General features: G+C 46.0%; 1 protein-coding gene across 4 annotated transcripts in view; it reads right to left on the reverse strand.

The window, feature by feature from the left end:
* The window catches only part of pcbp4 (poly(rC) binding protein 4), a 204,873-nt gene that overhangs the window by 20,715 nt on the left and 171,965 nt on the right, over window positions 1-12,193 (reverse strand). For all 4 annotated transcript variants that reach the window (XM_085407699.1, XM_085407701.1, XM_085407698.1 and 1 more), the window contains 3 exons: window positions 8,648-8,689; window positions 8,488-8,566; window positions 5,566-5,621 (listed from right to left, as the gene is read on the reverse strand). In XM_085407699.1, coding sequence (XP_085263825.1) covers window positions 5,566-5,621; window positions 8,488-8,566; window positions 8,648-8,689 — 177 coding nt within the window. The remainder of the gene's footprint in view (window positions 1-5,565; window positions 5,622-8,487; window positions 8,567-8,647; window positions 8,690-12,193) is intronic.

A 12,193-nucleotide genomic window follows, 5' to 3' on the forward strand; every position in this document is an offset into this window, starting at 1 on the left:
AAATAAATGATTAGCGGTAATAAAAGCCGAGGGAGGTCAACAGTGATCACTGACTGTTTTAGGAGCTTTTTGAGATTAAATAGAAGAAAATACAAAACATTAAACATGTTAACAACACAAAAGCCATATTAAACGCAGACTACTTTAGACCCGGAAGTAGGATTCGTCGCGTCATCACTTAACGACCAGATAGTTGGCCTATGGTGCTTTACACTGTGAGGTAAAGACAATAATGCAGAGAAAACCCCAACCATCAGACTATGGTTATGAACAAGCACTTGGCGACAGTGGGAAGGAAAAACCCCCTTTTAACAACCTCGAGTGGAGCCAGGCTCACACTTCTACACTCGCACGCTCTGTGACAGCCTTCAGTGATGTGATGACTCACTTAGTAAGAACTAAAATCACTGCATTTTGTTCTTTGTAGCTTTCAGCACTTGTAGACTTAGACCTAAAAACCAGCTGCTTAGCTTCGTCTAGATTAAAGTCTAGCTCTTCACACCAGAAACTCGAGACCATCTGCTCGTCTGAAGGTGACGGAGACGCCCGTGTCTATTACATAAACCTCCTCGTCAGATTCGGAGACGGCTTTTCACACTGGATAATACACCTTATGTTTTCTGTTTGGTTTGTGTTATTTTCATGTTTGTCATTACTTGGCCTTCATCCTGTGAGGCTCTTTGGTCATGTCTTCCATGCCAAAAGTAAATCCAAGAATTCTGGCATTATGGATAACATGGAGAATTTACATGAATACTTCAGCTCGCCGACAGCCCGCCAAGCAGCTCATGCAGCTCCTGGTAGAAGCAGTGAACAACAAAGTGGATGCAAACCATGGTTCTGGCGGTCACGCACGCCTCAACTTGAAACAAAGCAATTTCTTTGCATGTGGCTTTGACGTCTCCTCCTCTTATATCTGCACTGATGAAGAACCTTGAACCTTGATGTGAAAGTGTTGACGATGCCTGTCGTTCAGGCGAATACTACCTGCGCCATAATGCCGAACCTTAATGAATGTGGCAGTGATGAGGTGACCAGCACGGTGAGTATACTGGTGGCTAAAGACCTGCTGTTATTTTCAGGAATGAGATGATCCTGGGATTTCCTTCTTTCATGCCAAAACTCTGGACTAAATGAAGACGTCGAATGATTGGGGAGTGGAAAGCCTCCTGTCTGGTACGGTGCCCGAACCACTGATAACACCTAACTCACGAACTAAGTACTTAAAATATTGCTCATATTTGATCTTCAATGTAAATAAAAATGACGTGACGGGAAGGATGAGCGCGGGGCGACTGGGGAGACGAGGTTTGTTTTTTGCTCCGTCTCCAAGGTTGGTTGCTCTGGAAATGTGTGGTTTTCACAGGATGCCGTGTTCCCCAGCGAGCAGCTTTGTGTAAGAGCTGGTGGGTAAAATCAGCTTGAAGCCGAAGCGCAGGGGAGGACGAGGACAGGGCGAGGGCTATTTTTGGGCGATTCCCTGCTGCCCCTGTAATTTGGAGAGGTTTACTGAAGGAGAGAGGGGGGAGACTGCTGTTGTTAAATCGCTAACTGTGAGCTATAGGATGTCATTAAGCTGCTCTGCTTGGCTCTGCTCAGTGACTCACAAACATATCACACACTTGCATGCGCCGGGTCTTAAGCTCCTCTCTGCTGTGTGGTTTTGTGCGTCTTATTCTCTCCGGCCAGTCGTCAACGCACACGAGCGGGGCTGCACGTCTGATGCGTTTCTCTGCACGAGTCTGTCCACGCTAACGGCACACAAAGGCATGAATGGAGGCCCCGAGAGGCCTCGAAACTGCGACTTCATTTAAACCTGGAAGGTGACGGCACCTGCGGAGGTGTTGATTATCTTGTCAGAATGGAGATGGAGAGTTTCCGGGAAAGAAATGACCTCGCGCTGCTGTTTTTCTTTTCTCGAGCTGAAGCCACAGAGAGGCCAGTGTGACTGAACACGACTGTGTGAATTCCTCAGGAGAAATCAAGTCTCCTGTTAGGCAATGAGGCATGGATAAAGATAGTGTTATTTCTTTACTAACGCCGGCCCTCATCACAGACTATTATCCAGGTGCAGAAACATCTCATCTTTAACCCTCCTCACTAATAATTACTGCTTTGAATGAACCTGCTGCTCCTTTGCTCCTTTGGCACATCTTTGTATTCACAAGCAGATATTAAAGATCTTCTCTTGATAAACAGATCACAGCAGGCTGATAGCAGCTACACATCAGCCTTTTTCAGAAGCACTGACGAGGACAAAAATATCGAGAGAGCGAAGTGCCATCTGCAGGTTTATACTGTAGTTTGCTCGACCTCTCAGTCACCGGCCAAGGAGCAACCTCTAGAGCTGCAAAACTGAGCCAAGGCACTAGTGCCAAAAACTGCAGTTCCTCTAACGTCCACTCGAGGCTCCAGCAGTGAGTCAGTGCCCAAAGTCTCCTGCGTTAAAACCCTGAACTTCAGAGCAGACACAGGCGGCAGTAGCTGCTAGCCTCCCTCAGTTACTGGAGTCCCTGAGCTGGACCTCTGGACCTTCTGGAGCATTTTTAATCCAATTATCTGATCAATAATATGGCTGCTGTGGAGTTAACGGTACTAAGAGACAATCTCAGAAGTCTGAGCTCCAGTTTCAGGGAGTGAAATTCAAGGATTTCATTTGGATGTTGCTGAATACTGATTGGCAGATATCAGGTCATTCATGGCTCCAAAAAGCTGACGTGTTAGTGACGGTCCAGAAACGTCCGTCCGGCCATGTGAACGTTGCCGTCTCAGTATGCACACTATGAATATGAATGATTCGTGCAGGGAAATGTAAACTGGAGTTAATAAGTTAATAAAGTTATTTAAAGTGATCCAGCTGCTGACAGGATGTCAGACATTTAAAGTGAAGCACTGTGAAGACCCAGAGCCTGTTTCCTGTTAATCATCCCTGACACCCAGTGGATGTAAAGGGTTCGCTTGAATTTGTTGTCCTCATAGTGTGTGTGTGTGTGTGTGTGTGTGTGTGTGTGTGTGTGTGCAGACAGAGCCGACGGCAGCTCTAAGCAGCTGATGTGTGACAGACTGAATGACTGGCTAACACTCGCTGATGGATGCCGAGAGAGGCAAAGTGGAGGAAGAGTCAAGTGAGGCAGAAAGAGGGAATATATATACTCTCACTGTGTTAATGGGAAAAACACACTGTCTGGCTGTGCTCGGGCTCCTCCCGCTCACATTCTCCTATTTAGCACCGTGTACGTGCAGATAGTCAGTGAACCACATCTAAACCAGCGTTTGGTGCTTTTTATGAACGTTCATGCTGAGCACACACAGTCAGCTTGTTGCTGCTGGTCAACAGCCTTAAACCCGTGAAGTGGACAAGAGTAAAGTGAAGGTAGCTCGCAGGTCAGGAGGTAGAGCAGGTCATCTACCAATCAGAAGGGCAGTGGCTCAATCCTGGGGGACGTAGGTCACGGAAGAACAAAAACATCTTGTGTGTCCTCAGATTTGAGTAGAAAAGTCCAAAAACTAATAGTTAAAAAATGGAAATAAAGACATTTCAAAGTAAAACCAACATGTCCCCATTTCCCGTTTGTGTTGCATTTTTCACAGTTTCACTACAACTCGGAGAGTAGCAGGAAAGTGTCCATCACTTCTGTTCATTCAGTCTCTTCAGCATACATTGTTACCGTGATTGTCCAAAATCATGGACAATCTCACATGGTCTATAAAACATCAATATTGATTAAAAACAATGCAAATATTTTAAAAGCTTAATATTAATATACAGCCTGGCTTCACGTTTTCAGAAAACGTCCATTATGAGGCACCAACTTCATCTCAGGCAGCAGACTTCAAAGGATTTAACAGGAATAACTAGTCAGCCGTTGGTTCTCCAGTTTCCACAACAGGTTACATTCGAGGCTTTAGCCTCCCTACAGGTACGCTCTAGCTGCAAGCCTCTTTGCAACCCACCTCGATGTGCATAGAAAAGGCAGTGAGGTCGCAGAAACAGACCCGTGCCACCAAATATAAGAGATGCAAACAGCAGTCAGAAAACTGTCGTGATCGGACTAAATGAGCAACGTTAATGTCTGAGGTCACAGACTCTGATCTTGGCTCATGTGTTTAGGTAGAGGATCATCAGGGGGTCCTTTGTCCCTCTTTGGGGGGAAACTCCCACTGGGTTTAAATCTGGGACTCTCCACCATTTGACCTTAGAACTGAAGAAGCTTCTCGGATGAAGGTGAAACGTCTTCAAGCAACTCAAACAAGTCCAGACGCTTTTCTTTGCAAGCTCCTTAGACGACTCTAAGTTAATCCTGACCTGCTAACCACAGAGAGAGCTCCACAGCTCAGTGTGAGTCACGTTATGTTGTCATAATTTTCCTTTTATCATGCGAGTTTGAACACTCACACAAAGTACATGTCAGCTGTAAGCCAATGATCGGGCATGGAGTCCTATTACAGAAGCATGTAAACAGCTTAATGAGCATGGTGTGTAAACACAGCCAAACCAAAGAGAGGGCGAAGCATCAAACGGCTGAGCTTAGGCTGAGGGGGGAGGGGGGGAGGCTGAGGGGGGAGGGGGGGAGGCTGGGTGGCCAGAAGCTGTCACAGGAACAAAAGGTCGCCGCTTTGACCTCGAAACAGTCGACACGTCCATCAAACGTCACACGTCCTTGAGCACGATACTGAACTGTTAAGTGTCTGAAAAAAAGCCACTGGGAGCTCTGCAGGGCTGCTCACAGAGAGGAACCGGGCGGGGGCGGGGCCAGCAGTCGGGGGGGTGGGGGTTGTGGGAGAACACAGCTGATGATATACTGCAACACCCCTCCAGGTCCAGGTGCTGATTACACTCACAAAACATGATATAAAATCTAAACGCAACCTTGAACTGAACACACGTTTTCTAATGATGGGAAAATATCAACTCGTTAGCTTAATTAAAGCTGAGAAGAAGCTGTGACTGAAGCCAGCGTGTGCCACACATCTGCCCACTGAAACCACTAAAACCATTCATTTGCACTCTGTGTTATCTGCAGCACTTCACAGCAACCAAAAACTGCAGCCGCACAATTTCAGACTCAAATCTCTGAAAAGTTTGGAGCTGCATGTTTACATCTGACAAAGCAGCAGAAATATAAATGTATGAAGAGGCAGAGGAGCAGCATTGATTTCATTTTTCAGACGAAGCTTCATCTCCGCGGCTGGAGGTTGGCGTGGAGTTTGAATGTTTGGAGAGACAAACGGGGAATGCAAACACACCGACCGACTTCAGCATCACGTTCGCGCTAACATCGTTACACACTGTAAAGCTGCTGTTCTAGCTCAATAAAGGAGGAGGAGGAGCTGCTCTCGATAAGATCAGCAGTTCAAAACCACAGAAAGCCGGAGTGGGCTGAGAGGAGGAGAAACGCTGAAGAGGAGGAGGAAGCTCGTGTAGGAGTGAGCACGAGCTGACCTGTAGGCATGTGTTTTTGTGTAGGTAGAAGGAGATTAGCGGCCAGAGTCACGCTACACTTTCACTCACAAACTTAGAACAGCAAACACGCCTCCTCTGGAGCTGAGCTCTCTCTTACTCACATCGTTGGGAATGAGCAACTCCTGAGACGTGGTTTGGGAATTAGCCTCCATCCCTCCTGGGAGAGAGAGAAGAAAGAGAAAATTCATTTTGAATGATTAGAAAACGTCCAAATCATCAGGGATCAAAACACAACAAACCCCCAATGGCTTCTTTTTCATCACCGTCCTCCACAAACGGGGACTTAGTTTGACTTTGATAAGAGCAAAGTGGGAGGGAAACTGAAAGAAGGGCAAAGCTAGAACAAAGAAGGAAAAACGTTTCAACAAATCATATTTTTATTTTACCCCATTAATAGAAAATGAAGGAATCTCTGTTTGCGCTTTAATAACACTGTTTCTGATTTGGTGAGCACAGCTGGAGTCAGGATGGGTGGTCAGCGTTACTTACTGTACATACATACTCTCCTTTCTTCCTGCTGCTTTCATGACTTTACTTTCAGAAGGAAAGTTTCTGTCAGGGTTAAAACTTCCTGCTGTCCAGTTTATCGTCCCTGCGATCAGGACTCGCTGACCACGGTTTGCAGTACCGATATATTTGTGCCCTGGATGATTCTATCCAACCGGCTAACGAGGAGCCAAAAAACTGATAGGCTTTACCCGGACCTTCCCCTCGTTTACGTCCTTTGCTGCAGAAAGGTTTGATCGCTCTGAAACTCTGTGTGTGAGTGTGAGTGTGTGAGACACCCGTCCAACCACGTCTGATGAGTTTTCTACCTGGACTGGGTTGAAATAATCAGTCGCCCCCACGTGACGACTCTCTCGTCGATGGTTCTTTTTGCTGCTTCCGCTTTTCTTTCTTTCCTTTTTCTTCATCCTTTCTCATCTTTTCCTCCCTCCCTGCCTTAGTTTTCATTCTTAAATCTCTTTCATTTTCCTTGTTCCCCATGCCTCACGCACTCATGTTTTCCATCTGTTTCCTCTCTGGTTCTTCTGTTCTTTCTCTCATTTCCTTCTTTCCATTTTCTCCTTTTCTTTATCTTCGTTGTACATGTACACTGACAAAAAACTGGCTATTTTATTCTATTCTATTCTTCTTCTCTGTCCTTTTGTCTTTTTTCTCCTACCTCTTTTCTGTCTTTCACTTCTGTCCTCTGGTCCCTTGTCCTCTTATATAGTTGCTGCTTTCCCTCCTTGAGGAACGTCAGAACCTGATTGGCTCCTCTGAAGAGGTGGAGGTGGAGTTCTCTCCTTTGCTACAAAAACCGCATCTGTGACAAATTATTCAATTTCCTGAATTGAATTGTTTTAACGATGCCATCTCTGCGGTCTTATTATTAACGAGGCCAACACAATCAGCTGTTTGCTCAGTCACACCTTTGATTTCCACCTTTTAGTCGATTAGCAGAGCCGTTCTGCAGAGCGGCGTGGAGCCTCACCGATGCAGCCAGAAATCTGCCGGCCAGGTTCGAGTACAGAGAGCTGCTCTGCAGTCGGCCTGTAAGTTCAGCTGGATGCTCCAAATCAAAGCCACCAGGCACAGATTCTAATTCAGAGCCGCGCTGCCGAATGAAGCTCGTGCAGCATTCATTACCTCATTATGTACTTGAAAAGTTGTCCCACAAACAGAGACGCAGACAGGAGAGAGAGCATTGTGCATTTTAAAGGCTGAACTCGGAGGATGTCTGATAACATTCACACATTTTTACAAACATCTCTGTTGTTTTTGATAAAGAGAATGATGAAACTCGACGTAATGACTTTTCCAAAATGAAAATAAGGTTTTTGAATAAATCCGTCTGTTTTTTTTAAGAGGCTGCAGACTTTGACGTCTGTTTTTAGTCCTTTGATTCAAAGTCGAATGTGTGCAGACTGAACACGTATGCGTCTGCTGACAGCTCGTCTCTCTCACGCTCACGTGCACGTCACCAACATGTGCTGCATGCACACGACGGTCAAATCGCTCAGAGTTCCCAGAATCTCGAGTGGCTGTTTGAGGTTTTAGGCTCAGGTTTGCAGCAGTGTTATGGTTTTATTGTACGCTTTGTGTGACTGCATCAGTGAGCTGGGCTCTTAATTTCCTTTGGAATGACAGAGGGAACCATTATCACACTCTGACTCCTGAGTCTTTAGCGCTCAGCCTCAGAGAGCAGACGTTATCGCGTCAGAGGGAGGTGGGAATCGTCTGGCAACACAGGACACATGGAGGCGTATAGATTAAAGGCAGTTCCTGTTAAATGGACGTTTTCCAGGAAGCACAGTGGTTTGCAGGGTTTCAGGTTTCACTGAGGAGATCAGTCAATAATGAAACTACAGTGAGCACAAAAGCCTCTGTGGCTCTTTTATTTCACAGATCACAAACCGCTCTGTGGCAACACAAACTTATTTTGTTAACCTCTCTGTGGAGTCTGATTTATTATACGACATATTGAACTATTAATCCGAGCCGGACACCGAGACTGTGAGTCGCTCTTTGTCTTGACTTGTAAACACCTGCAGATTCAGACATGCGGGGGAAAAGAGATGTTAACGAGCAGATCGCTCTGAGGCTAAATATTTACTACAGGTATATGTTTATCTAACACAGATATCAGGTTTACACAGGTCGTACTTCTTTGTAATAAATCCAGCTGTCAGATTCACCCAGAGAACATCTGCTAAAGCAGCTCCATCAGTGTGTGGGAGAAAAGCTCTTATATCAGAAGTTAATGACTCTTGGAATGTGTTTGATCAGTAGATTAGTTTGTGGTAGACTCCGATCAGAAGAGAGTCGGGCTAAGGATGGAGGGGGAAGCCCCAGTGTCAGATAAAGAAGGATTATTTTGAACTGGGACTCATGCAAAGCTGCTCGAGCAGAATCTAAGAATCCAAATATTGAGCTGGAAATAAGAGGTTACCTGTAATTCCTTGTGTGTGTGTGTGTGTGTGTGTGTGTGTGTGTGTGTGTGTGTGTGTGCGTGTGCGTGTGCGCGTGCGTGCACATACCAGGCAGTACTTGTGTAGCTGACTGGCTGATGGGGGCCAGGCCTTGCTGCTGCATCGACAGCTGGTGCAGCTTTGCTAACTGACAGGAACAGAGATGGAAATCAGACAGAAACAAGCGACGATATCAAAGATGAGCAGAGTGAATAAAGCAGCTGTTTACCTCTGAGTGAGGAATGCCGTAGTGGCTCTGTACTGCATACGTCTGAAACAGAAAAATACAGAAGGTTGATGTTATCACCTCATTATCCATCCAGCCTGGAGTTCATCATGAGGTTCAGTTTGATCAAAAGTCCAACAGACAGACAAGAAAAGACAGGAGAGGCTTTAAAATGTGGAAAAGTTTGGTGCGGCTGCTTTAAGGTCATTTAGAGCGATCAGACATCTTCCCTCTGATTAGTGAAAGCTGCAGATGAAGTAGATGAAGAGAGTTCTGCAGCAACTGTGTTGAAACATATCGTGCATCATTTATGATTTTCCTTAAAAGTTGTAAGAAAATTGTAACACTTTTTTTAAGGTCTCTCTTTGGAAATGAAGCATTCCCGCCGGCTTGGGAACGCTTCAGTATCTCTGCCGATGAGCTGCAGGTGATGGTCAAGGATGGGAAGGTTTGGACTTCTCTGCTGACAATGCTGGTTCCCCGACCCGGGCCTGGATAAGCAGCAAGGCGCTCCGTACCTTCTGCATTTGATCCATCCTTCAGATCTCCATTTGTTTTCAAAGGCGACCGTGGTTCAGGGGGTTGGGGAGCTCATCTGTGACCAGAAGGTCGCCAGTTCGATCCCCCAACTCTTCCTGTCCTGGTTGTTGTGTCCTTGGGCAAGACACTTCACCTACCGCCTACTGGTGATGGTCAGAGGGGCCAGTGGTGCGATATGGCAGCCTCACTTCTGTCAGTCTGCCCCAGGGCAGCTGTGGTTTGCCTGCACCAGTGTGTGAATGAATAGTGGAACTGTAAAGCGCTTTGGGTGCCTAAAAAAGCGCTATTATTAAAGTTGATACTTTTGCCATGATTATAAATTCCTTCGTCGCACGAGTTTCTGTATTTTCTGTGCCTGAAACCAAACCTTCACTCTCACCTGCACCTGTGTCACCTTTTATTTTTAAATCCTTGAAGATTTTTAATATAGATACAGCGAAGCTTTTGCTCATAATAAAAAGTAGTTGATGAAAAACGTTGACATTTTCCAATCTCTCCGGAGCTTCGGATACAAAGCCCATAAACCAATTCAAAGACCCCGAAAAGCCCGTCAGTTAAAGGTCTTTTCCTCCGTCTTCTGCGAGTACAGAGGGAAACGCCGTCAGGATTAATGCTCCGTGATGCTCGGAGTTACTGAAAACACGACTATGAAAACGAGTTTCCCTCGATCATCCAGTCCATGTTTTATCTGTCCAACATCATGACTCGAGGAGTTTGCAGACGGCTTCCCAAATCCCTCGCTGAACTTCAAAGAGGAGCAGCGCGTCCACAGGCGAAGCATGAGACGGCTGCAGGGGAGGTGGTGTGTGTGTGTGTGTGTGTGTGTGTGCATGAGCAGCGGGACAAAGTTGGTGTGGATGCATTCGAGACACTGCAGAGACGCTTGTGTGTCTCCCCGAGGTTGACCAACCTTATATAAGAGATCTCAGACTGTGCTGCTGAACTTTTGACTCCTTTTGGCAGCACTCCGGGATGTGGAGGATCCACAGAATCCAGCTCCAAAGACTCTGACTCTATAAGAGTAACGGACCCGTGTGAGCTCTGCTTGATATTTATGCACCGTTGTGAACCTGAAAGTCTACCTAATGCAAATGGTCCGTGCGGGGTCCAACACGGAAAGCACCATATAAATATTTATGCGCGGTTTAATGCATCATGAATGAGAGACGCAGCAGAAAGAGTCTGCTCCCGCACGTCTGGGATTCTCCGAGCAGGAGACGACAGCAGAGAATGTCAGACTGACGAACTTTGTTCCTCCTTTTAGGAACGACCGTCTGATGTCGGCGCCGATATTTAAGAAGCTCCTCAGTCAGCCGCTGATGCTCTGCTGGAGCGCTCCGTGGACGCCCACAGAGCCTCGTCCACGAACCTCACTGTAAACCAGAATAGCTGCTGTAACCACGGTAACATGTTTCTCCAATCAGAAACGGTTTTTAGGAATAAAAGCTTATCTTTGGATGGGCTTCGTTTTTCTTCTGCTGTCTAAAGTTTAGGCGAGTTGAGGCTACAGATGGACTGAGTCATGTGACTCCATGCAAGCAGCTCATTCGTCAGTGTAGGAATACTTAAAAAATACAACATCGGACACAAAGGTACATTTAAAATGGACGTGTTATAGGCGTGTGCATTAAGGTTGAGCGATTGGACGCATTTATCGACCATCAGTTTGCTAATGATGTTGTTTGAAGCTAAGAGAAGAAGTCAATGGAGCAAACTAATAGTGCTGCATTATATGATTAAATATTTCCGTCCTGGAAGCATGTGCTGCTCGACAAAAGTTTTCAGCACCTCGACGAATGGCTCCTTTTCCACGGTATGAAACGACATCACTTCCTTTGACAGATATTCAGCGTGCGCTGTGTCCACCTGGGGCTGTCCTTTTCATATTTAACCGTTTTAGTAAAAGCACTTTGGATATTCTGCTGGTGAAAAGCTTTTCTTGAGCTTGTTGATGGAAAGCTGGTGATAGCCGAGCATACTCAGCTGGACGGCGAACACTTAAATGCTCATGCGAGTTAGTCGTGTTCGAGTCCTTTGCTGCTGCCGTACGTCTGCACAGCGGCAGCTTTGCCTCTTTCATCCGGTTTAGTGCCAAAGAAATCCCAAACTGACGACTTTGGGGGTTTTTGGCAACTAGTTCCTCCATGTTTGGACTTCTTTGTTCTAAATAGGTAAATCGGTCCATGCACGATTACATTGCTTCGCCCATCAAAAAGTCACCTGCATGAATAAATCACCTATCGTTGTTTCTTGGACCGATGAATGTTGGCTGGAAAAATTTGACATATCGCCTGACTTTAGGGCAACTGTAAGTCTTTGTAATGCTATAGCCCTTTGTTTTTAGTAAAGACTCATTGTACTGAAGTGTATTAGTACTTATTGCACAAATGCAAATATGCTCACTACACTTCAAATACACAAACTAAAACTGATGCTAGTCTCCCCCGCACAAACAGCCGGAGCCTCCGACTGTATGGAAGCAAATTAAGAGTAGCGCTGTGGTCACATCTTTCAAGGCTGTCAGCATGTCTTTCACATAATAATCCTGCTTCGCTTCAGGCTGTTTCAGAGCGTGAAGTTCAACCTTTGACGAAAAAAAGCTCCTCTGACAGCCGATCACTCAGAAGCGGAGCAGTGACACCTGTCATCTCCAGTAAAGACAGCCAAGAAAGGGAAAGGTCACACTGGAGTAGACACACGTTACTCGTCTAAATCTGATGGATCGTTTGAACAAAGTGGGACGGCGCTCATTTCCACTGTGACGGGATACACTGCTGCCTCCTGAAGACCCCTCCCTGTGCAATCATGCCACCTATTAACTTCATTTACCGATGAAGCGTTCCTGTTGAGGTGCAGGAACAGTCCCCTCAATTATAAGGCAATGACTCTACAATCAGACACAGTTTTTATTTTTCAGTGGGGATGACTCCGGCTCCTCAGCCAACGTCTTTCACTGGTTTCCAGTGCCACTGAGCGCTGAGGATCCAACGCACATCATCACGAAGGGAA

The sequence above is a fragment of the Rhamphochromis longiceps genome, linkage group LG5, assembly GCF_057381845.1.
Source record: "Rhamphochromis longiceps isolate RC_006_pf linkage group LG5, R_longiceps_female_GT1.1, whole genome shotgun sequence".
NCBI classification, from domain to species: Eukaryota; Metazoa; Chordata; class Actinopteri; order Cichliformes; family Cichlidae; genus Rhamphochromis; species Rhamphochromis longiceps.